Raw genomic sequence first — 25,446 nt, 5'->3', positions numbered from 1 at the left:
CAGGCCGCTCGGAAATACTGGCAGCAGGCAGGAAAATGGACAACTTCTTTTGGGGTCCTTCAGAGGTCCTTTGAATGCATGTGGCGCGCAGTGAGAAACCAAGCAGTAAATAGTTCAGTAGACAGCCGGAGAGCCGAAACCCTTGGAGCCACTGAGTGGCTTTCCATTTATCCAAACAACATGTTTTCCACAGAGCAGAGCTGTTGGTTTATCCGCAAGGTGGGTCCCTTTTCTTTTGAAATGAGTTCGTCATTCATAAAATTAAAAAAAAAGGATGTTTCCTGTATGCTAGCGTGCTAACCCAAAGTGTCTGTTTACGCTAGCCAGTGTAGATGCAGCTAATTGGCTTTTTAGGTGCTATTCATTTATATATTTTAAAATGATTTTAGAAAGTATTTACAAAACGACAAAAGAAAGAAAGGGACGTAAAGAAATCAGACACAATATGTGAATAGCAACTGTTGTGATTAAAGGAACGCGAGCAAAGTTAAAATAACTAAACGAAACAACGAAAAAACAGACTCAGCCGACTTGATGTCCTCAGGCAGAGTCCCGGGGATCTTAAAGTGCGTAGCCGTGCACACAATGCAAAAAGATGACAAAGTAAAGCTTGGAGAGAGGCCATGAAGGGTCTTAAAAGTAAATAGTAAAATCTTGAAATCTCTTCTAAAACATACTGAAAGCCAGTGCAAAGAGGCTAAAACAGGAGGGATGTGATAAGACATATTTTGGTTCTGCTAAATTTTGGTTATGGTTAGCGAATCAGTTCAGCTGTAGAGGTGAATTGATTCTGTATTCATTATGTATGTATGTAATAACTGCTCTGTACAGGTAATTTGCTGGAGAGCTGCAGCCAGTGTTGCTTGGGCTGTCCTGTTGTTGCCACCCATCACATTCGTTTTTGTGATCCTCAGCAAGTTCAGTTTCCTCCACCCCATCCAGACGATATCAGGTCAGTCACATTCATTTTTAGATTCAACTAGGAGTGGTGTGAAGTTGTGCTTGAAGCTTACTGTGAACTTCATTTTCCGTCCAGAATGCCTGTACCTACTAGCAAGCGCAAGCGGCATCTTCTCTTTCATCCTGTTGTGTGGAGTTATCCTCATCGTTGGTTTTCTGAACTTGGAGTATTACACAGGTGAGTTACAGGACACTGCAAAAGTGGGTTTCCTTAAGGATATCAGCTCAGTTCAGTTTTATTTATTTAGCACACAACATATGTCATCTCATAGCACTTCACACAGTAAAGTGAAGACCTTATGAATTTTAAGCACAGAACAGAGAACCCAACAATTGAAAATTGCCTTTGGATTCTCTATAAGCAAACAGTCATATATTACGGTTGTCGTTTCCAAGTTACTTTGTTTTAAATGATATTGTATAATTGATATGTTATTGAGATGTTTATTTAACTTATTTTTTTCAGTTTAGAAACCAGAGATAAGTGTCATCAGTTCAGTTTTGATGTACAGCAGACAAACAAAATAGGGAATCAAATGCATTGATTCAGTATGTCATACAGTTTACACAGAAGTCCACCGTTCGATCGTGCATGATTATTATTATCAGTTTTTAATTAATACATAGTTTAAAATGTTACACTTGTTAGTCATTGCCTGTTATGACAAACCCAACTACTCACTCATTAAATAAATCATTTTTAGTGCATTGGTTTATAGTGATATGATAACAGAGAAAAGCAAGGAACTCTTTGATGAATGTATAATGATCTAAATTTTCGTTACTTTTTATGATAAATAATTAAAATCACTGAGTGCCCATTTGGCAATGATTTGACTTCCTGAGGTTCAGTTACTGCTGCATTGCTTTAGTCTAATCACGGTGGAACAACTATTTGATTTTAAAATAAATGTGTGACTTGAAACAACTTAATCATTAAATGACAAAGGCTGCAGTTTAGGATGTACATTATGCAGCAAGTCTGAGCCAGGGTTTAAACTGTTGTCAGTGGTTTTATAAATTCATGCTGTCCTCCTTATGTAACAAGCTTGCTTTTGATCATATGTTATGTGGTAATGCTCCATCCCATTTTAAATCTACTACACAGCAAACAGAACCTTAAAACGTTATATCACAAGGCAAAGTGTTCTGTCCAAAGTCCAATATTGGCCATAGGAATTAGTATGCTTTGTATATTGCTAAAAATGGTTAAAATTTCCATTTATTCTAAGCATGTTGTCAAAATAGTTTATACTTGTGCATTCCCCTGTTAACAGTGTTGGGAACATTTTCTTTTAAATGGTTGTAGTTTGGGGGTTGCAAGGTGTCTCAGTGGTTAGCACCGTCGCCTAGATGGTCGCTGGTTCGCGTCCCAGTGAAGACACTCGGGATGTTTCTGCTTGGAGTTTGCATGTTCCAGCCCCCTGTGACCCTAGTGAGGATTAAGCGGTGTATGGATAGTGGATAGATGGGTTGTAGTCGAATGTCACGTGTCGAATTTTTGTTGTAACTTGGTTGTTTTCATGTCTGTTTAGTCATTCCAACTATTGCATGCTCGAAAATTGCACTGTTGGGTCAGCTGCTCCACCCTCGGCAGTTCGTCAACTCCCTTGTCCACTGCATCATGGGAATAATCGTGGCCTGGTGTTGTGCTGTTACCATTGGTTTTCGATATGAGACACTCGGCTATCCGTGTACACAGAGTGATGGGTAAGCAGCGACGAAACGAATCATTATGTTACGCTTTACATGCTTAATGCATAGTCTAACTGCTTCGGTGTGTTTTCGACCCTGACAGTTACCCTCAGATGTGTCTGAATGAGTATCATCTCATCCTTCTGCTGGCGGGAGCTTTTGTTGGGTTCTCTCACAGTCTGCTGGGTGTGATTAGCAACATGAACTACGTCTCCTTTCACACTGTTCAGGTACACGATATAAGTTTAGGCATTTATCTTGACTGATGAAGATGCAATGGTCTTTTTTTCGTTTTGTACCATAAAGTGTAACATAAACTTTAGAAAACAAGAATACCAGCATTATACTTTGAGTTGATTGTTGTTGTTCATATTCATTTATTAATATAAGATAAATAAAGTATTTTTCATTCATTCATTCATTCATTCATTCATTACTATTTTCTCAGCAATACAAATACCTTCGCTTCAAAGGATCCCTGCCGTTGGTGGTGAAGTGCAGTGCCACTCAAGCACTTTACTCTGTCAGGAACTACATTGTTGTGTATTTGTTTTTGGGTAAGTGTCCTCTATTTATGAATAAAATCTCAGTAACACAGCTGCTACACCTTAATTACGGCATTTAGCAATTTCTTCCAGATAGTCTAGGAATTACTATACTTGACATTTGTGTTCATCTTGTGTTTGCTCTGTGTTGCACAAAACTAGTGATACAAAATGTGTGATTTTCATATTAACAGGCTACATTCCAAGAGCATGGATCTGTAAGACACTGAATCTTCATTTGGACAGGTTAGTATAGTTCAGGGATTATATATGATTTATCAAACATACTTGTTAGTGTTCTGTGCATGGCCAATCTCTGGACTGACTTCTGGATAAATATGTTTGTGTTTGTTCTCGCCTTCCAGCTCTGTCCACACTCTTGACAGCATAGCTGGACTGCTGGACCTCTCTCTGCTCTATCACCTGTGGATCAGTGCCACTTTCCTTCTCCTCACGTGGCACATCACACTGCTGCTCTTTAGGATTTTTGTCACTGAGGTACGTGCATTTGTGAAAGACAGCATTTACACAACTTCTTCATATTTCTGATCAAATGTCTTGCTGCACTACAATACAGAAGTGAAATTTCCAAATTTTTGTTTTGCTTCAGTCAACTTTCAGTCAAAAAAATTGTGGTTTCCAGTTTGCTTGAATAAAGCAGCTGTACAGACTGGGGATTCCTCCTTCACCCAAAATGAATGTAGAACTAATCATAGTGACCACCATAAAATAATCTGGTTGTCTAATGTTCTATTATGATCAATTCATCGCTGAAGGGGCAATATGTGTTTGCTCTTCAATTATGTATAGACACTAGGGGGCAGTAAGTTAATGATTAGAATTAAAAGGATCTGAAGGGCAACAAACCTAACTACAATATCCTAAAGTTTATGATGAATCCCTTGGAATTTTCTTGAGCAAGCAGTTAAAGGCATGCTCGTCAGGACTGTTAATAAACATGAATTATATTTCCTCTACAGGTGTACAGTTTTCCTGTGCAGTCATCTTTTACTGAGGATTCACACCAATATCTTCCCAAAGTTCTTGCTGAGAAGCAGCCAAAGATATTAAAAGTAGGTGAAACTTGCTTGTAGATTATTTGAGGGTTGCATTTTGTTTAATACTCACTGATTACCAATTTTGGGTGTTCTGACTCATCTTTTCCCATATTTTAGTTTCTAGCTCTGCAGGACTTGGCTCTGTTGTCTCAGCATTCTCCTTCACGACGCTGTGAAGTCTTCAGTCTGAGTCAGCCAGGTCTGTTGTGTTGTTTTGATACACAGAGAATATGTCCTTCTATGTACTATTTTAGATTTTTCTTGTGTAGAATAAATCTCAGATATTGAGATTGTGCTTTTATGTAGCCTAAAACAACAGCGATATGTATTTGTTTTCATTCCTGCCTTCCCTAGGAGGACATCCTCATAACTGGAACGCCATCAGTAAAGAGTGTCTGTCTCTGCTGACTGATCTGACTCAGCGACTTGTAGCCTATCATGATACAGTAGCGACGAATGGCAGGGCCAAATCACTGCCAAGTGGGAATGAAAGGAAGACTTCATCTGAGACATCAGGTAGGCGAGCGGTTGATGTGAGTAAAGACTTGTGGATTGCTGTATGCTTTTTAAAATTCACTTTTGTTTTTCTTTTTTTTTTTTAATTCTGAAAGTAACCTCAGGTACAGAAGACCTGATGAGTCCAAGGCCCACTTTTGTGATGAAAACCCCAGCGTCAGTTTTTGCCCGCTCCATTGTTGGAACCCCGCAGAGTCCTTTGACAGCACTGTTCACTCCTGACCTGGACAGCCCCTTGGCCTCTCCTGCTCTGCGTCGTCTTACTGCTCCAGTGGAACAGTGCTCACCATGGTACGGCACAGTGCAGAGTCCACACATCATGAGGAGAGCGCCAAAACTCTGGTCCACCTCCACAGGTGAGATGGAATTCACGAAAAGCATCAGGCCACTCAGATCATACAGATCCTATTTTAGTCAAATGAAGTTGTTAGAAATCTGATATAGTCCCTCAAAACCTAATGTGCTCTTGGTGGATCACTGAAAACAGGTAAGTTCTATATGTATATAAGTTTCGCTTTAAATGATGCTAATAAGTGAGAAATTCCACCTTGTTTGATCTTAGAACTCCAGAACTAAATGTGAATTTGCGTTGTTTTCAGGCATCATTTTTAAACTCATTGTCTATGAAGTAATATGTCTCTGTCTCGATACAGATTCACAGGTCAATGGCAGTCCAACACCATCCCCAGCCTCAGTTCCTAGTCCAAAGCAGGAACCCTCCAAACCAAGTTTTTTGGCTCAGTTCCTCCAGAACAGAAAAGAACAGGTACTAAAACCTTGTCACAAAGCAGAATTATACTGTAGCCAGTTCAGCATTGCACTTCTGACATGAGACTTTTCACACTTAATGCTTGTCAGCTCTGAGGTAACGAGTGAAACGCAGCAATCTGCTTCATTCAACTTTAGCAATGTTCCAAAACCAACAGTCAGGTGTGAAAAGGGATGGGGCTCTACTTTCTCCTCTTCCTTTTTTCTGTTTTCTTATCAAAATCACAATAATGACGTCTGCTTTGGCAGCAGAAAGGCAGTGTAGTTCAAACATGACACATAAGAGGACTCCAAATGAAATTTAGATTTAAGGGTCTCAACAATCTGTTACAGCGTAGTTACGGGTGTGTTACAGTGTCTTTGTTCTGTTTGGAGTATACATCCACCTCTAATGAGTGGCAAACCCAGGGTTAAGTGTGAAAAGCCATTATTTGCATTCATTATCATTCCTAGTTTTAATGCTAAAACATCTCTACACTTAATTGTCCCATTTAGGTTAAAAATTTCTTGGCAAAGCGGGTGCTGATAATGTATTTGTTTAACAAGGTAAGGATGTTTGACATGTGCATGCTATCTCCCTTAAGCTTCTGCACACTGAGGGGCTCCTGCATGCTTTTGTCTGATAGTGTCGATTTTCATTTGGTTTTAGCAAACCTAACATTCTCACGTGTAGCCATCACTAATTTAGCTCCTGGTTTGAGGTCTAATGGTGCAGGCATTACTAATGTAGCTTTTTTCCATCCATCTAGCTGCTGCAATGAGCCTTACTAATTACCTTAAAAGCTTGAATTAAGGAGTCGTGTAACACTTGCCGTGAAAGTTAGCTTAGGCCTATAGAACCAGTGGTGTTTGTGTTAATCAGACATTGGGAAATCTTGTTTTTTTTTTTCAAATCAAATCAGAAGTTTATCAGAGCACTGCACTACTTCCTTTCTGTAGAAACTAGTTTTGGTTCGTCTCCTCTCTTAATAACACCTGCATGTTGTAGTGTAGTCTCATTGATTTGTCTAACTGCTTACTGATTTCAGTAAGTGCTGTTGTCTATGAAAAGAACTTCTGCTAGCTAACACTGTGTCTCGCAGCTTCCAGAAGCCTCCAGTCAGGCTCTTTTTGCTGACAGCCAGGCTCACATTTGGGCTTTGGAAGGTAGGAAAAGATGCTGACTATTTGCATTTGATTAGGATGCAACCTTAATCCAACATGCTCATTCTTTTCTTTAATTCGCCCCATACAGGGCTGTCGTACCTTGTTCAAGCCTCATTCTCAGAAGACCAATTTGGGGTTGTACAGACTACATTACCCAGCATTCTCAGCTGCATGCTGGTCTTGCAGGAGGTAGGTTTTTTATGGTTTACTGGAGCTATATTAGGTATACAGACAGACTTGAAATTTATGATACTCAGAGTATTTAAGTTAAGTGGGGGACATGCATACACTTTGACTTGTCATCAGTGCCAAAACATGTCCACACAGTCGTTGTAAGCTCTGTAAGAAGTGTATAAATAACAAAAAACTTGATCAAATTTCACTGTCTTACTGCCTATATTGTGAGAGTTTGAATTACCAAACAGTGGCGTACCTGTAGATGTAAAACCAGAACTTAAACGTTGCACCTTGAAAACAAATAAAAACTACCATTCACTAATTAAAATAACAACAAAAAAAAAAATCATATCTATTAGGAGCCTGTTCCATGAAGAAAGCTGAGAAAAATGGGGATTCAAGTCATGTGTCTTGAATGAACCCAACAAATCATTTGGGCTAAAGCGGTTCCATAAAGGTCAATTCAAGTTCACAGCATGTGTGTGTGGTATTGAGGTTGGGCATTGGTCAAATCTATCCGACATAGCAAATAGCAGTGATACAAAGACAGCGGCGATGTCAGCATCCACTAAGCAGCACTTACTATTAAAAACAACAAGAAGAATTTAAACATCCAATAACAAAAACAGAAATGCGTATTTATGGCTTCTTAAGCGTTTAGGTCCTTACTTACAGACATTTACTGACTAATTAAAAACCATACAGCAACTAGCTACATTCAGGTTCACTGTTTTGACATTGATATAAATGTATTTGTATACTATCAAGAAAACGCATGCTAGAAGCACATGGATTTTTATATTTCCAGTGAATGTAGCCTAATTTTGCAGTTGTACTGTTAACTAGTTTTGCAGCTTGCTATTATTCTATTTGATAATTTAGGTTGAGATCTATTTTATGTAGCATGTGCCATATTTGATCTACCATACCATGTAACTGAACAGGTGTGTTGGTCTTCATCTTATCATTTATCATTGTGTTATTTAATTAAGCAATTGTGTATTTCAGTTGATTTACTGCAAACCTTAACTTTCGGACTGATACTGGGTAACAAAGTCATAATATTGTATCATATTGAGAGTCACTGGTAGGATTTTTGCCTCACCATGAGGTCAGTATTGCTCTGGGTAAACAGCAGCTCTGACCTTGCCTCAGTTTATTGAGCTGAAAACAGTCAGTGGACAGACCCCTGGTCTGTGTCTACATGTTGTTGGGCCATGTTGTCACTTGTGGTTTGTGTAAGGTTTTGAGATATTCCAGCTGAGACAACAGTAACTGGAGTGTTTTTCTTAAAATGTCTCATTGTTGTATATTGTTTTTCAAACATTTCAACTGAAAACCTGTCAAGCAAGTGGTTCATTTACGCAAGAAGCACTTCACTGTATCAACTATTGTTAAAACTATTACGATTCAAATTTGACCACTTTCTATTTTAGGTTAAAATATTCCTTGTGTTATACAAGGAAAAGAGGCTATGACATCAGAGAATGATTTTAGTCACCCTACTCAGTAAACATGCAGGTTTATATTGACATTGTTGTAGTGACAGTTGCTAACTGATTGTGCATAAACAGGATCTCATTGCACTATGGATGTAGATTAGACTAACAGCAGTTGTGTCCTCCTTGTCTTCAGGCTGTAGATCGGCACTTCAAGCTGCCTCATGCCTCCAGTAAGCCTGTCAGGTCGACCAGCATCATGGGAGACTCGACTTTTAAAACGATGCGCTTTGCTCTGAGGGCCACACTCAAGACTGCCATCTACAGGATAACAACCACTTTTGGAGATCACCTAAAGTAAGGCTGTCTGATCAAATCCTGAGTGGTGCTTTGCATTGTCTAAAAACAAAAATTACATCTCATTTTGTGTATCCTAACTCTTGTTTTTTTTTTTGGTTTGTTTTAATCTTCAGCGCTGTTCAGATTTCTGCAGAGCACCGGAAAAGATTGCAGCAGTTTTTGGAGTACAAGGAATAACACACCTGATACTGGCTCTGGTGCCTTCAGATTCTTATCAGTGTGAGCAGTGGTGTCTCAAGACATCAGCTTCACTGAAGCAACAAATGAAAGCCCGCAATAGTGCCTCTTTTATATTTATTTCTGCTCTACGTTGTGGCGGATTGTATGAGATAGGCAAGATCACATCTCCCACATGCATGAGGCATGTACAGGAAGTCGAACTGGCAGACTGAACGAAACAGGCTGAAAGACTGTTACCTTCTGTGTTTGGGAGATGAAACTAGCTTATTATATAAGCAGCTCATTCCAACAGAGGTTTGCTTCATTTGTGATACAAGTAAATCATCAAATAATATTTGAGACATGTTGTAAAGGGCTACTTGAGCTGCATTTTCTTTGGGTTTCATATTTCAGCTGCTGTCCTTTTGACTGATATTTTGCATTTGCTATGATGAGTGAGAGATGACATGAGCGTCGACCAGGAAGCAATTTCACAGGTGTCTGATATGACACGTTTTCATCTATCTGGTTTTGTTCTCAACACTAACCTGGAGAACAGATTTTAAGCTGTGTGCATCAGCTCAGTAAATACACTTTAGTCAAATTTGCAGATTAGACACCTGTGTTTGCACGCAGCTGTTTGTTTTTGTCAGATTTGTTCATGTGAAATGAGTGTGACGTGTCACATCAGGGGCACAGATTTGGTGCTACTGGTTACAAGTGTGGGTAAATGTTTTGTCACTGCCAACATGGGTTTGACTTTCCACTCAAAGAGCTGTTGAATAAAAAAAATATGTAAAGTTCATACCTTGGGTTTGCATCATTACCAAGATGAAATACACACAGAGTACAGAGTGTGCTCATAATAAAGGTTTACTACACTTTGTCATTGAAATTCCTATAAAAGCAATGCTTTCTGCTTTAGTATTTATGTGTTGGTACTGGCACCCCAGAATCCCACATCGTCAGTTCAGCAGCAGACATTTCAGATAAATGCCCTTCAGCATGTACACTGGCTCCAGACTGAATGAGACCGTGCATATCCATTCATACAATGGACACACAGCAGATAGTTTGAGTTCTCATTGAATCAGAAGCACATAGTCTCAGCTGATAACATTAGCAATAGTTCAGTTCTAATAAGGTGTGAAAGTGAACCAGAATGGACCCTAAAACTGAAGCAGCTAAATAAAATGCAGCAGTTTCACTTCTGTATCATGTCTGAGTGGCACTTTATGATACGTGTTTTGTTATAAATGCACCCCATGTACCATTTTATTGGAAAGCAAGCTTTAGTCCATTTTAAGAAGTTGTTTAGGAGATGCCACTAAAAGTTGATCTCTAAATCTTACAAACAACACAAGGCCAATCAGTAAACCTTCAAACTCTAGATATGTCTTACTTTAGTTCTCAAATCCCATGGACTTAAACTGTTAATAACCTGTTAACTAACAATCTGTACATGTCGGTCATTTATCAAACACTGGACTTTTTTGAATTTTTATTTTGGATATTAAGGTTTATGACAATGGCAGTTTTTCAGTAAATTCATGGGGTGAATAGATCTGACTAGAGAATCCACCCGGCTTATCTGTAGTCATACAGCGACATTCGCTTGTAAAATGCTGTGGTATAATATCACAGTTGTACAATGGTTTTTGTGCTTTGAAGCAATTTCCCTGAGGTACCCTATACCGAAGGGATCAATAAAGTTCTATCTAATCTAATCTAATCTAAGTATGAAATAGTAATTTTAGGATCTGCTGCTTTTGGGACTTGCCAGTGTTTTGGGAGATTTGACCTAAACTACACATTAAAAGTCAGGATAGTTTAGACCCTTGGATTTTGTTGATTTTTTTAAAACAATTATCTCTCTCTCTCTCCCAACTTAATTCAAGTGCAAGAGTGCCTCTTTAAAATAAATGACCTGATATTGGCAGACAATATGTCTTGCATTAACCTGAAGGCATTAGTGCTGGTATGAACTTTTAGAAATGTAAATTTAGCATCTGTTAATGTAAACATTTATGTTAAGCAGATATTAGATGAAAGTCTTTTGCTGCCACTAATGAGTTAATGAATTCCCACATGATGTAACAACAAACACAACTCAACACAACCATAAAATGACAACATCAAGAGCATTGTCTTTTTGTTTATTGCACGAATCGTACGTATTTCCAACTGAACTGGTAGAATGCAATATCAGGCAGTGGTGGAAAAAAAATGTTCATCAAAAGCCTTATTATGTATACAAGATGCCAAAAGTAGCCAGTGGGAAAATCTGGATAGAATTGTCTCAAATTATGGATTAAGATCTAGAAAGGAAACACTGTTTTTTTTTTTTTTCTTGAACAAGAAAAAAAAGAATCAAAACCTTAATACTTGCAATGACAGCAGTTCTGTTCATAACAGAGGGGTGCCATAGAAGGAAAAACCAAACAAAAATGGACATGTCAAGACTTTTTTTTCTCAGGATTTTAAAAGTACTTTGTCCTCATATAGAATATAAACCTCTGCATCAATACCAATCAACTGTTTTGACTTTTTTTTTTTTTTTTAAGTCAAACAGCATTTGCTAAAGTTTTTTTTTTTTTTTTTTTACAGTATTTTTTTTAATATATATTTATATATGTACATATAAATTCAACTAACTACAGTTCTCATAGAAAATGAGAAAAGCTGGACTTTATCGCTCTCACACAACAAATGACTGGCAAGCATATTGACCCTGCCGCTCCCTCCATCCTCGTCTTAGAGCCAATGTCAACACAGCACACACAAGAGAGGTGTGCTGGCTGCAAACACCCGACCTGGCTCAAGTGTTTGTCTAAAAAACGTAATTCATCCAGATTTGAGACTTTGGACAAAGAAGAAGTTTGACATTTTTACTTGTTCGCTCTATTGCTGAGAGTTAGATGAGGAAATTGATACCACTCAGGGGTGTGAGGCTATGCAAAACATAAAGCTACCGCCAGCAGGCAGGCAGCTTAGTTTAACACAAAAACTTGCAAAAAGCATTAGAGGTGCTGTTATGTAAATACCTTCTGACTAGGGATGTCCTGAGCAGGTCTCAGAGACTGGGATTGGGGCCGATCAAGGCAGTTTTAAACCAATATGTATCATCACAGACTTAAACCCGATTCTTTGTTTACTGTCACAGGTGTCGTAAAGGGAGAGCACAATTTGTAGCAGAATGCAAATTCCAATAATTTTCTTCAGCACTGACAGCATTATCCACCAACTACTGGTTAATTGATGACAGACTCAGCACAGTGGACATTTTCCCTGCACCGGTAACGCCATTTTCTACAGACATAGAATATGGGCCACAACTGCTGCTCTGTAACATATGTCAACTGGATATATGACCACTGTCCAAGGCCAAGCCAGCTTTTTTCAATAATGGAAGCTCTGGCTAGAGGTCCTTAAGCATCAAAGAAGACATTCTCATGGTGGCTCACTACTAGCCAAACCGTCTCAATGCTCTCTGCTTGCCAACACAGACCAGCCTGCAGTCTCAACAGTCCTGCTTAGCCAGCCTGTTCTGTAGAACATAACGGTCTGGCTGCAACACACTATCATTCTGCTGTAGCGGGGAGAAAAAAAAAAATGCTCTGCTTTGTTTATATTGCTTCAATCCAATCATGGTCATTGTGGGTGGGGCTAAGCAAAGTATGTGGCTTTGGTGTGTCCACAAAATAGTGATGGGTGAAATTCTTGAGGTGGAACATTTGCACGCAGGGAGATGAGCACTGTAATTAAAATGGATAATCTACTGAAAACAACTATTAGGGCCGCCTTACTGCACAAGCCAAAACCTTCAACAAAAGTTTCAGTAGATTTCTGTCCAGAGTTGGCTGTTGTTGTTTCCTGGTGCAAAGAAAATGGTAACACAAAGATAGTGGAAGAGAGGGAGAATGGAAACTGAAATGTTCAGCCAATGGCAGGCCTGTACCGGCAACATACATCCGGTAAGTCAGAGTGTAGTCCCAGGAACACCTCTTCTGGTTACTGCAATATTAAGAAGTAAGAGCCAGACACCAGGTACAACACCTAACCTACAGTACTTGAAGTTGGCATACTAATAAGTATTAATGAGTCTGATTTGATCAGGGGCAAGAAAAAAGATATCGAGACGTTCCTACTGCCTGAGCCAGACAAGCTATTTCCACAAGCAAGAAATTGAATTAATTATTCCCAAATGTAGAACTATTACTTTTAGGAACCACATAAACAAGTGCAGCCCTTTATGACCCCAATCCCAACTGGCTGGTAGGCAGTGTTTCAAATGGGATTGATCCAGGTCGGTTCTGGCTCTTCAAAATTCCACTGTTTCCCAACAGAGCCCAAAATCAGTCCTATATACACGCTGAACACCATCTACCTCTCCACTTTCCTGGTCAGTGAGAGGTGAACCATAGACTTTCTGTCAAAGATGAGTTTCTGAATGGAGAGTGAGGGAGGAAGAAAGAGGAGGAAAGGCTGGTAGACGCAAAGGAAACCACCTCTCCTCAGTCAAGAAACGCTCAAGTGCAAAAATTTCCCCCGACTCAAAAAAGTTTAAGAAAAAATAAAGTTAACTTCTCAACAGCTCCACCCCCAAAGTCACACACTCAGCGCACGTTTTGTCTGTATCTCAAACTAAAGCATCCCTGATTCAAAGTGCACTCAGTGATGATGGGGGAGGTTGATGAAGGAAGGAAGAGTGGAGGGAGTGGCTGAGGGCAGCATGTAGGGTAACGCAGCATGTAGAGAATTAGTAGTTCTCTGGGAGCAAAAGTGTGATAAATGCAAGTAGCTGCTCAAGCTCACAGCCAAAAAAAAAAAATCAGTATGGGGAGATGGAGTGAGGGGAACTGGGCTCTCCCTATAAAAATTCAAATCTTAAAGGAAGTCACATTTAGGGGATGGTTTGAGGAGATAAGCATACGCCCTTGCTCCCTGCTGAACCCCTCTTCATCAGCACAGAAAGGTCAAGAGCAAGAGGTGTGTTACTAAGAGAGGGGAGATTGTGTGCTGGTGATGTATACTATAGGTTGTCTAAAGTTGGAGGTACTTGTTGCCATACACACACAGTACATTGTTCTGGGTCTAGGCAGAGCATATAGATAATGTATGGACAAGCAGGGGCCTCCAAGTGGTTTATAGGGATGTAAGCACTCACTAAACCTCTTTGTACAATTCTCAAAAAAAAAATCAGGATTCTGGAAGTGTGTATGCAGTCTGTAGTTGCCATTTGCACACTCATAACTGCTGGGAAACCAGGCGTTAAGCATTTCTGTCACTCTGCTTCAACAGTATGTTTAAGTAAATGTATGTGTTTATCTGTGTTTGTATGTGTGTGTAAAAAAAAAAAAGAAGGTTGTGGCTCATCAGTGTTTGAGTGTGCCAGTGTGTCAATAGTGCTTGCCTATGTGCATCAATTCAAGGGCAATAAAGAGTGAGTGTATGTATGTGTGTATGCATCTGTATGAGTGTGTGTGTGTGTGTGTGTGTGTGTGTGTGTATCTGTATGAGTGTAAGTATGTATGTGTGGCTCAAGACGACATGCACTGGACATGGTCTGGACCTCCTTCCTCTTCATCTGAAGAATCTGGAGAGCTCCAGGACTCATCCGTGTCTGCATCTGCACCCTCACGGCGGGCCTGCATTGACACGGGAGAAAGGAACAGCAGGACAAGTAAGAATGAGATTATTCAGGTTAAAAGAATATCAAAACATCTTGCCAACCTGGTCCTTTAAAAAACTTTGAAACTACATTTTCGGTTCAAAATCACAAGTAAACGCACTGGAATGCTACTTTTGCACGTTCTTCCAAAAGACTTTGACTGTGGCCATAGTGCACAATTACGCATTCTTGTTGAAGGCAGCATGTTACAATAATTTGTGCCAAGTTAGAATTTATGACAACTGTTTACATTATGAACATAGTTTAAAACTGAATTTGTGTGAAGTAAGTGCATAGGTATCATAAATATATCACACATTCATTCCCTAAAGTTTTTTTTTTAACCTTTATTTAACCAGAAAGTCCCGTTGAGATTAGAAATCTCTTTCACAATAGAGTTCTGGCCAAGGTAGCAGTCATACAAAGTCAAAAAAACTAATATAAAACAGATACATGATACACAAATGAATAATGAACGGTAAAACAACAAACCAGATCGACAGCTATTCAAGGACAGTGGCCTCTAAAGAAAAACAGTCACATTCCTCTTTTCCTGTATTCTTTATGATACTCTTAAACTCATCAATGGATGTGAATGTTTCTAGTTTAAGAGTTTTTTGAAGGTTGTTGGACCTTCTCTGAGCACATGTGCTTGGTTTTCCCCAAGTTTTTGGAGTTTGTCGAGCTATCTGACAGCTCACCCTTGGAGGTCGTCTGTTCCTCATGTGTCTCATCAGGAACCACAGCAGCTGGGTGTCGTACTGGTCGCCATGGCGCACGCTGTCCTCATCACGCTCCCGCTTGTTTTTCTTCATCACCTTTACAAACACAACATAACGCTTTGTAAAGCTGTGAACGTGGGGATCATCTTTCCAAACATGTCTCTCGGCGATGCGTTTGTAGAAACTGGACCACAGCTACACACCTGAAGACCAGTGGGGCTTGTAACATAAAATCAAATGTGCAGGATAAAATCACCCCAAATAGCCATTCTGAATATGTAATACAGTCCAGAGATATCATAGCATTGTCTGCACAGAGTTTTGCAGCACAATGAATTATTAAGTTTTGGCACATTGAGCTTTACTTTCAGTTTTAGTTTGGTAAATATCAGTCAGAGTGAATTATGTTGCAGCGTCACATGAACTGTTTGCAGTCCTTTGTCTGTGAATGTGGTGAGTAAAATGAGTAAAAAAAAAAAAACAGAATGCTTTAAAAAAAAACAAAAAAAAACAATACCTCTTTTAGACCTTTGAGTCCTGTGGGGCTTTCAGCTGTAGGAGCCCACAGTTTAATGTCGTGGTCCAGCCCACTGGTGGCCATGCCTGGCAGATGGGGATGTGGCTCCAGACAGTTGACCTGTAGTTGTTCAGGGTGGAGAGAAGGATTGTTATAAAAAATTATACTGCAGAATACAAATCCTAAATCCAACCAAAGCAAGACTTAGTAAGGTAACAGTATTTAAGTTGTAGTTGAATGTATAAAAATAAAAGTACTGAAAAGCAAAAATCTCAGTCCACCAATCACACATGTTGTACTTTCCACTCTGACTCACCACTCCTCCTCTGTCTCCCTCCATGAATTGGACGATGCGAGCAGAGTACTTGTCCCACAGGTAGATGTGTCCACAGTCACTGCCACTGACCACAAACTCACTGCACGGCCCGTAGAAGTTCACCCCCTTCACTGTGACATACAGGATGATAGAGTTAGTCTGAGAACTTTCCAGAAATTCAAAATTACCCTTCAAGTATGAAAACGTGGTCACTTGATAACAGCCAGAATGACGACCTGCTGTCAGCTAAATGCTTGTAAAGTTAGACTAAATCTGATATGTCTTATTTTTAGAACTGTGGCTAGATGCAAAGGTCACTGCTTTATTGCTGTACCTGGGGACTGAATTTATTACCTGTGGCATTATTGCGGTGTCCCTTGTATCTTCTACGATAGTCTGCCCCATCACTGTGGTTGGAGTCGAACAAGTAGATGTCTTCGTCATTGTAACTAGCCAGGAGCTCTGGACAGACAGAAAGGGTTAAACGTTTTTTTGATTAACTTCCTTTAATATCACAGAGGCATTGGGCCATTGACTATATACAGATCTTTTAGACAAGCTCAGCCTAATAGTTGATACATTTGCCGAACTGGTGCTAAATCTGACTTCACTGGTGATATGCAAAGATGAGAGGACCCTGAAGACTTTGATTTAGTGACAGTAGTTCTATTTGAATGTTACCACTATTTCATGTTGGGTGTGTCAGGGGGCTAAGAAGGGAAGACGTTTTGGAATTAAAAGACAATGAATCAAGAATCAAGTGTTGCCATTATTATTGTTATTTATTAATTTTGTTGCACAAGGTGCAATGACCATACAAGGAATCCTTTTTAGTTCTATTATCATGGCATGTTCATATCAGAATGAGAATTTATATGAAGATAATCAAACTGAATTCAAATCTAAATTTGATAATGCATCATGGTGACTGAGTGCTGTTCCACACCTTTCTTTTTGAAGGACGGTAAATATAACATAAGTGTTCTCTGAGTACTTAAAACGCCGCACATTTCATACACCGTTTTCACTGTGTGAGTTCTTTTACCTGTGCCGTCGTGACTGTACACAAGGCAGGTTATGTTGGTTTTGGACTCACTGGATACCAGATGTGAAGGACAAAACTTTTTCAGGACACCATTATTATCATTTTCATTAATCTTCCTCTGGTCATAGATCCTAATGAAAGGGAAAAGAGGACAATGAGAGAAGAGGAAAAAAAAAAGAATTAAAGACTAAATCAGACAACTAAGTGGCCAAAGACTATCGTACTGTTTCCACAGGACCCCATTGCATTATTAGTGACATAAAGAGCACTTGGTTCATACCTTACATACTGATCTCTCCCTCCAACTGCAAAGTGGTGTGTCTTTGCTGGGTTGACAAAAATGGTGTACAGCCCCACTTTTTTATCACCTTCCTTTACTACCACCAGTTTACTGCCACACAGATGCAAGGAGACACAAAGAAAAAAACAAGCATTGGCAACAGCAAACACTGTAATAAAAAAATGATAATGACATGTAGCAAACACAGGGAAATTGCACTGGCAAAGAGGAAATGTATTTACAAGTGGATGAAGAGCGCCACTGACTCATGCAGGATATTTGTGTAACATTACACAGTGCAGCCAGTCAGGGAGTCAAGCTTCAAACATATTTTGATGCAGTTTATTCATGTTGTTGACCCTCGTGTTGCACAAGACAGTCAGTTTTGGATGTGTAGCGCTTCTTTCCTCAACACATTTAAACTTGATGGTAACACTTACTTGGCAGGACGGTCTAAGCGCAGGTCAATGCCAAACACCACAGCATCCTCTCCAGCAGACAGAAAGGAGCAGGGGGAATCTGGCTCAAGGGCCAGCTGAAAGAAAAGATACAATAAACACTCAGATACACTGAATTAGAACTGTAATTCAATATCAGGCGATGGGAGCCTTGGATACTCCTGCAGTTTGCAGGACAGACATTCTCACCGCACACCCACCCAACACTCACCTTGTGTGCTGCCCCTTTATGCTGTGCAACCCGCTTTGTGTTCTTGCAGCGCTGTGTGGCAGAAAGCTCTGCCACTCTGATCTGACCATCACGAGCACACATGGCCAAGGTGGAGTCTCCACTGTGAGGCAGGAACTTTGCCTATATAAATTAGAGGGAGAACTCATTTTAAATTTATGACCACAATTTACTTTGATTGGTCACTTTCTTAGTCATGTCAATCTTCACTCTATTGTCCTGCAAGAATTTGCATTTGGCATTGATTAATGTGAAATAATCATTAACCCTGATCATTACTTCTTCCTGCCATGAAATAACTGTAGTCCTTTATTCTAAAGTAGGAAAATGCTTTCTGTTGATATGATCAAATTCCGGAAATCTAATCTGCTTATTTGCACTTTAAAGCTGAAACAATTCAATTGTCAAAATATTTAAATGACAGAAAACTGAACAACTGTTCAGAATTAAAAAAAAAAAATCATAATTTAATCAGAGCACGAATGCCAAACATCAAGTGACCCTAGACTGTATAAAAAAGCAACAAATCTTCACAATATAACAAATTGGTGCTTTTCTTTTTACAACTCTAAATTATGATGTCATGGCAATTTTTCATGTTTTGTGACATTTTAATTGCTAATATTTTATTGAAAAACTAGAAGTACTAACTGATTCTGAAAATAATCACAAGTTATAATCCTATCACTCTCCCTCACCTGAAAAACATTGCTCTTATGTCCACTGTCAAACTCCAGCTCAGCACGACGGATGGCCCAGTCCCAGATCACCACTCGCAGGTCATCGCTGCCTGATGCCAAGCGTGTGCCAGAGGGGTTGAAGTGCAACGTGTTGACGCAGCCTGTGTGCCTCTCTAAGCGGCCCTGGAGCTCCAGCCTCTGCACGAGGCCTCGGGCTCCACACACCCGCCTCACAAACTGGTGCGAGTCCCTTCCGATCTCCCTGGAGCGCAGCGAGGGTACTGCCCGCCATACAGGGCCACGCAGGTCACGAAGCTCTGCTCCCAACCACGCCTCCATAGCCTCATCATCGTCTTCATCATCTTTCTGTTCTTCTTCTTCATCCTCATCGTCATCTTCATCTGAGCTGGAGGAGTGGTTGTTGCCACCGCCAGGTCGGTTCCTCTTTCTAGCTGCCCGTTGCCCACCATCTTTTTCCTTGGCCTTCTCTCGTCTCCCTCCCTCACTCTCCCTTTCACCATCCTCAGTCAAGGAGTAGAGGCCACTGCCATCCATGCTGTCTGTGTCTTCATCCTCCTCTCCCTCTCGGTTTGTCCCGGTCTCTCCTTCCACGTCTGGCATAGGTTTGTCTCCAGATGCCTCTGCTGTTTCTTTGGGAGCTACAGAAATAGCGAGGCCAGGATAAGGTTAAGGCAACACGCTCTCAATGGGAGATTCAACAAAAGGCCAACATGTGCTGCATATGCAAATTACAAAAAAAACAACAACCAAAATAACCACCATTACATTTTAATTTATTAAATATATAAACACATCCCTGTTAAATTACAGTAGGCTGCTAACAATCGCGATTCAACATATAATTCAGCAAAGTTTCTACCCCATTAAAAAACCTTACCAACATACACGTCATAAGGACCTGCTGTAACCACAAAGGGATGCTTACCATCTTGAGAGGAAGACTCTGTTTGTCCCTCTTTGCTTCCAGAGGCATCCCGCTCCTTCTGTTGATCTTCTCCAGGCGTGTTTTCCTCAGAGCCACCTAGCAAAACCAAACATTTGCTCTGATTAACTCTCAGCGCTAAAGAGCAGGACAGCTTGCACTGTTATGGTCAGTGTTTTCTAGCCCTGAGCCTTCACCGTTAAGCACAGTGGATTTGCCGTCAGCCTCAGCCATTCCGTTTCCTTTGTCCTGCGTCGACCCGAAGTAGAACCTTTCGTGGCACACAGAAGCAATATTAAAGTTACTAACTGGACAAACTGCACACTGCTCACAACACCAATAGACAGCTAATATGCATATATGACATCACAGGCTGCACTCAATGAACTACTGTCAATTACTGCCTCGTAGCTTCCAAACTAAAGAGCAGGCTAACCTTACTAGCTACACACCGCTGCATTTAACAACCTAAACAAACTAACTGGCTGGCTAGCGGTCTCACAGGCCTGGATATTGCCCTGATTTGCTTTGAGGTGTTTAATAGTGCATTGTCCTTTGTATCACTGCGATTGCTCGACTACGTGACACTGGTGCTAGCGTCAGCTAATGCTAGCTAGCATGTGTGAGGCTAAAAAACACCGAAGCTAGAATACAGCTGTCAGTTGTGTTGAACGACTAAACCAGCTGGTTGTCAAGATGCGAGCAAGCGGCCAACATTGCTCTACTCGCTAACTAGCATAGCAAGCGTTACCTCTACTCGAAGGCCCGACGAGGCGTACTTCTTAGTTTAGTCCTAATCTTTACTGCAGATTTTTTTTCTCTCCACCTCGCTGCTTAGCAAATGAGCTAAGTGCCTCGACTAGGAATTCTCAGACGGAGAAGACACAACATTAGGGATGGGTGTACAGAGCTTTTAAAAGGCAGACTATAAAACGAGCTAGCTGCGTTCACACAAGGTTGACTGTTTATGTTTTGACGGTTCAGCTTCTTTTTTTTTTCGTGGTTCCCTTTCCGGTGTCGTGCTCGCTTGCTGTTTATTTTTTTATTTATTTTTTTATTTCCTCCCTGGTTGTTACTAAAGAACCGCGAGTCTTACAATAATGATAATAATAATAATAATAATAATAATAATAATAATAATAAGAAGAAGAAGAAGAAGAAGAAGAAGACGACGACAATAATTACAATAGTAAAAAGAAAATCGGTGAACAGTAAACACCTACTGAGTCTGTAATAGAAAACATGTTCAACAAACACAGTTCATAGCCACAGCGAGTTTATGTCCCCCTCTCAAAAAAAACAACAAAAGAAGCAGGTTCTTTTATTTTGAAAAACCACTTCCGGGCGCTGACTCGTTGACTTAGCCGGGATAACGTCAAATGAGAGAACAAAATATATAGGAGAATAAATGTTTGAAACCAGTACATGATGCCTGAAAGTTTGACTACATTATATTTAATTTTATTTTAATTTGTCACCATCATACTAGAAGTTTGTGTTTTCCTTTACATATAAATAATACATTTCCTCCATAAACTGATGAAGAAAATGCAAAATCTGGTTCAGCAGAATGCAAGAGAGCAAGTGTTTGACTTGCTTGCTACAAGATAAGCCTGATCAGTGTATAGGGAAACATATGGCTCCCTCATTTAGACTGACAAACTGTGGGATCCCGTAGCTTCCTTCCTTTGTTTATATCACAGACTTAATGGCAGTGATTCACAGTAATTCCCATGGCAGCAGGATGTATTCTCTCTGCCTCTTTTAGATCCAGTGATTGTTCTAGATGTTGTTATATTTATGACTATTGGGTCCCAGTCTCCCAGAAAAGACCCAACATTGCAGTCACCTGCTTGTAATGCACATGGAAGTCAGCTGTGAGTGACAGGCTGTGAGGGAAAGGTTACTGTGGCACATAAATAACAATAAACTGTTTCAATAAGACTCCATATTTAATTTCAGTCACTCAGCCATCATTCTGATCATCAGTTTGCGATGACTCCGCACCAGTTTCTTGACCTTCAGGATGTTGGCACAAGCTCTTGTTATTGAGGGACATCCTGATTTTGGTCCTCCTCCACATTATACCGCCCCATTCTGAAAGCTTTGTGACTCTCATAGACACATGTACGGGACATTAGTTGCTCCCCATACTCATCCTTCAGCATGACAAAGGTTTCATGCTGAAGGAATAAATGGGAGTTTTTACCATTTTAGCCAAGAACTTGATGTTAGGTTCAAGGTTCATTGTGTGACAGAGGGCACTGGACTGGAGCTAGAAACCCACCTATGAAAAGAAAGATAACAGGTCAGTTGAAGTGTTGCTTTTCTCATACAGCATTGAGACGCTAGGCAACACTCTGATGTACTTCATGACTGCGTGGCTGTTGAACTGTCAGCAACCAACGTCCAATAATTTTCTGTCACACCTTCTATGTAAATGAAAGAAGAAGTGCTGAAATATTTAGTTGATTGATCAGCTGAAAGGATCATTTTACTTGCTGCCACCAGTTTCAAAATATGTCAAAACTATGAAATGACACGTGGTGGAGAAACACATTCTAAAAAGCAATTCAGGAAACTTATTCCCACCATTTACTTAAATGCATATTTACAAAATGAAAATTCTGATTCGATGATTTAGATAAAACTTCTAAGTTGCAGACATTATTTTGATGAGTGGGCTGACACAATACGGTTGGTTATCCATCAACAAATTGAAACATTCACTGATTTAAAACTAAATTCAAGTTGCAGTAACCTAATAATACAGTTAAAAGAGTGTGTTAGAGGACCTGTAGGCCAAACAAATATATCTACACAGAACATTTTATGGACAGAATCAAGTCCATTTTCCGCAAATTCCACTAAAGCAATACACTGGGGAATATTTTCAGCTGTGATATAACCACCAGTGAACTGAGTTAAGGCTACACTTGCTGATGCAGTTGAGGGAGTATGTTGTGCTGCTGCACACAGCTACTGTTGGTTGTATTGAGCAGTGCAATCTGCCCATCCTGCTCTTCAGTTTAGCAAACTATAGATAAGAATGATTCAAGTTTCATTTGACAAATCTGCTCAGCTAGAGAGGGCTTTTCATGTCGATTTCTAATTTGTGGGTCAGTTTAAATTTTTGGTTGATGTTGCTTTTAATGGTTTAAATATTGTGCACTAAAATAAACAACTGCAGCTTTTTTCTCTCTCTCTCTTTATTTTGTTCTTTATTCTATGTTGCACTGAAGGAGCTGCTCTTAATCTCATTGTACATGTGTATAGTGACAATAAAGGCATTCTATTCTATTCTATTCTATTCTAAAACAAGCAAACAAACAAAAATTTGTCATCAACAATTTTGTTGATGAATTAAGTAAATTTTTTAATGCTACTACAGGGACATAAACATAAAACTACTGAAGATTTATTCAGAAAGCAAACTGCAACAAGTTAGTTTTTAAAATCTTTAACTTTTTACAATTTTTATTTCTTTATTTTAAATCCTTATTATGGTCGTTAAGCAGGGACACACAAAATGGCTTTTAATTAACATTTGGAACAACTTCATTTTCAGGAGTAGCTTCAGGACTTGTGTTTGTGTTTATCACTGACTCATCAAGGAACCTGAAGACCGTTTCCTCAAACTCAGTGGAGCTTGTTAAGTGGACATTTCATTTTCTTTAAAAGCTGTCTCAATATATATATGAAAACTGGGATTGTATTTGTAATGAGTGCACCTATGACAAGCTCAGACATAGCGACAGTTGATGGGACACTTCTCTGATGTGCCAAAAACAGAACAACAGAACAGGACGCAGCGTGTGAAGCCACAGATAGCTCCAGTAGATCCTGCAGGTCAACACCCCGGTAACTAATTTCTAAAGATAGAGCAGATACTTTGAGTTTTGAAAAGATTTTTTGTTGAGGACGACCTTCGTGGAAATATGACAGAAGAAGGAAGGGGAAGTTGCCAGAGACAGAGGGGGTTTCAGAGCAGCCGCCCCCAGCAGCGCTGCGCTCATAAGCCGCCGCAGCTGCGCCGCTGCTCAGAGGCGATGCGGGAGTCTGGAGGGACGAGCTGACGACTCAGCCTGCCTGTCATGTCGTGCACACACTTACAGTAAGGGAGAACTTCTCACTTTTGGCACTGACCTTCTGTTTCCACCGCCAGCATGGAGTACTGGAGGCAGTGTGCGATGTGGCTGATCAGCTGCAACGTGCTGCCCGCCAACCACCGGGTGACCGCGGACACTGCGCAGGTGTTCGACCTGGCGCAAACCCTGCGGGACGGGGTACTGCTGTGCCAGCTGCTCAACAACCTGAAACCCCACACCATCAACCTGAAGGAGATCAACCTGAGGCCGCAGATGTCCCAGGTAGGCTGCTCATTTGTTCTGTTAAAGCAACTTGAGTTGAATTGCAAAACACTGAGAACATGAAAGTGTTCACACCTAAAAGCTGGAGGCTAATGCTAACCTGTAGTGTTAGATGTCAAAGAGAGCTCAGACTAGTCAATCCCAGTTAACAACAGGAGCTCCAGTGTCAGTTCGTCTGGTTTAGGGTTAGTGGAGGAGGGCAGCCACAGGTTGACAGCTGCTTTTCAACTGAAGGAAATAAAAGATGCCTCAGATGAACATAAACACACCACCAAGGATCAGAGTGGAAAGCACATGAGCACATCATAGTTTTCACTGCAGTAGTTTGAGAACAGAAGTCTGGTTGTTTCCAGTGTTCCTAAAAGTAAAGATGAAATAGTATATATTTGAACAAAATTGTCTGTGATTTCAAAATGAACTGCATAGATGTGTAACTTAAACTATGCTTGTGATCATCTCCCATCCCTCCCACACATACTTATATCTGACTGTCTGAATCCATACCTTGAACGCTGGGTGTGCACATCAAGGTGTCACCGTACATTTTAAAACCATGCATTTACCTCTGACAGGTGTTTTCACCACGCTACTTCCTCTGAATGGTCAAAAGTGGCTCGCTGTGTCCTGTCTCCATATCAGCAGTCAAAGTCTTGTATAAGTGAGAAAGTGTTGAATGTTTCTTGTCTATGAAACCTAAAGAAATGATCCAAGATTTGACCTCTCCTCACCCGTGTAGTCATTCTTCTGGCTGCCACTGGAGAGGCCTGATAAAATCCTCTCTTTGATCCACCCCTTGGTTAAACTCATACAATTTAGCAGCAGCTTATAGTTTGCTTATGACTGAGAATTAAGCCATTTAACATTTCGCCACTGAAATGCATTTTCTACTACAAATCACTATTTTGTGCAGAATGTTCATGAAGAAGAGATAGAGGAGATTTTCTTAAATGATAGGTGTTACTGTAACATTAAATGAAATAAACAAATTAATAAAAAGTACTGTTATGAAAGGCATATTTCTTCATTTCACTGAGGCACTTGTTTATAATGGGATATCTGCTTAGATGCCTCAATTAAAAGCTGTTGTGGTTGACAAAAACGGATAATTCTGCCTTTGCGTAATATGTCACTGTATGTGTGAGGCTTCCTGTGCAGCAGCGTACGAAGGCATCATTGCAAGTGATTAGATCTTTGCGCCTTCTTAGAAGTCTGACAGCTTATTAAGATAAAAAAGGACCCATGAAAACAACACTATAGAAAGACCCTGATGTTAAGCACATTCAAATACATTTCAGACTTTACATAGTTTTTGACATAGGAAATATAAATGATGCATTACCACAGATTCCTTCAAAATAATTCAATGTACAACTTTTTTCATTTTAACAACAA

The 25,446-nt window shown here is 40.0% G+C and overlaps 3 protein-coding genes across 6 annotated transcripts in view; 2 read left to right on the top strand and 1 right to left on the bottom strand.

Moving 5' to 3' along the window:
* The first annotated feature begins 142 nt into the window (after positions 1-142).
* On the top strand, positions 143-9,628 carry ndc1 (NDC1 transmembrane nucleoporin). 2 transcript variants are annotated; one of them, XM_008277170.1, is made up of 18 exons: positions 143-219; positions 832-952; positions 1,037-1,138; positions 2,496-2,670; positions 2,759-2,885; positions 3,104-3,212; positions 3,395-3,446; positions 3,566-3,698; positions 4,181-4,273; positions 4,376-4,457; positions 4,613-4,774; positions 4,870-5,130; positions 5,428-5,540; positions 6,038-6,088; positions 6,625-6,688; positions 6,777-6,877; positions 8,501-8,661; positions 8,778-9,628. In XM_008277170.1, exons 1-18 carry the CDS (start codon positions 181-183, stop codon positions 8,839-8,841), a joined length of 2,010 nt encoding a protein of 669 aa, XP_008275392.1. In that variant the 5' UTR covers positions 143-180; the 3' UTR covers positions 8,842-9,628. The 2 variants fall into 2 exon arrangements, with proteins under 2 accessions (XP_008275392.1, XP_008275393.1); XM_008277171.1 differs by lacking the exon at positions 6,038-6,088.
* A 1,317-nt stretch (positions 9,629-10,945) lies between these two features.
* dcaf8 (DDB1 and CUL4 associated factor 8) lies at positions 10,946-20,671 on the bottom strand. The gene is made up of 13 exons (XM_008277169.1): positions 20,436-20,671; positions 19,882-19,955; positions 19,688-19,783; positions 18,760-19,400; positions 18,044-18,184; positions 17,815-17,909; positions 17,375-17,485; positions 17,095-17,225; positions 16,404-16,511; positions 16,050-16,180; positions 15,734-15,853; positions 15,196-15,312; positions 10,946-14,471 (listed from the first exon to the last, which is right to left on the bottom strand). The coding sequence occupies exons 2-13, from the start codon at positions 19,916-19,918 to the stop codon at positions 14,364-14,366; spliced, it is 1,836 nt and encodes a 611-aa protein (XP_008275391.1). The 5' UTR covers positions 19,919-19,955; positions 20,436-20,671; the 3' UTR covers positions 10,946-14,363.
* Positions 20,672-23,732: 3,061 nt separating this feature from the next.
* Positions 23,733-25,446, top strand: part of LOC103353959 (guanine nucleotide exchange factor VAV3-like) — a 55,969-nt gene continuing 54,255 nt past the window's right edge. For all 3 annotated transcript variants that reach the window (XM_008277167.1, XM_008277168.1, XM_008277166.1), the window contains exon 1: positions 23,733-24,054. In XM_008277167.1, coding sequence (XP_008275389.1) covers positions 23,851-24,054 — 204 coding nt within the window. In that variant the 5' untranslated portion in view covers positions 23,733-23,850. The remainder of the gene's footprint in view (positions 24,055-25,446) is intronic.

The sequence above is a fragment of the Stegastes partitus genome, unplaced genomic scaffold (assembly GCF_000690725.1).
Source record: "Stegastes partitus isolate 25-593 unplaced genomic scaffold, Stegastes_partitus-1.0.2 Scaffold90, whole genome shotgun sequence".
Taxonomy (NCBI): domain Eukaryota; kingdom Metazoa; phylum Chordata; class Actinopteri; family Pomacentridae; genus Stegastes; species Stegastes partitus.
Note: the sequence above shows the minus strand (reverse complement) of the source record. Positions and strands in the feature narration are given on the sequence as shown.

Bases quoted from the DNA above. Each gene is read 5' to 3' on its own strand.
- ndc1 (XM_008277170.1), top strand. From the start codon at position 181: ATGTTTTCCACAGAGCAGAGCTGTTGGTTTATCCGCAAG. The intron at 1,139-2,495 runs GTGAGTTACAGG...ATGTCTGTTTAG, and splicing joins GAACTTGGAGTATTACACAG to TCATTCCAACTATTGCATGC. The intron at 8,662-8,777 runs GTAAGGCTGTCT...TTTAATCTTCAG, and splicing joins ACTTTTGGAGATCACCTAAA to CGCTGTTCAGATTTCTGCAG.
- dcaf8 (XM_008277169.1), bottom strand. From the start codon at position 19,918: ATGGCTGAGGCTGACGGCAAATCCACTGTGCTTAACG. The intron at 19,401-19,687 runs GTAAGCATCCCT...CTATTTCTGTAG, and splicing joins AGAGTCTTCCTCTCAAGATG to CTCCCAAAGAAACAGCAGAG. The intron at 15,313-15,733 runs GTATTGTTTTTT...GTGTTTGTAAAG, and splicing joins GACTCAAAGGTCTAAAAGAG to GTGATGAAGAAAAACAAGCG.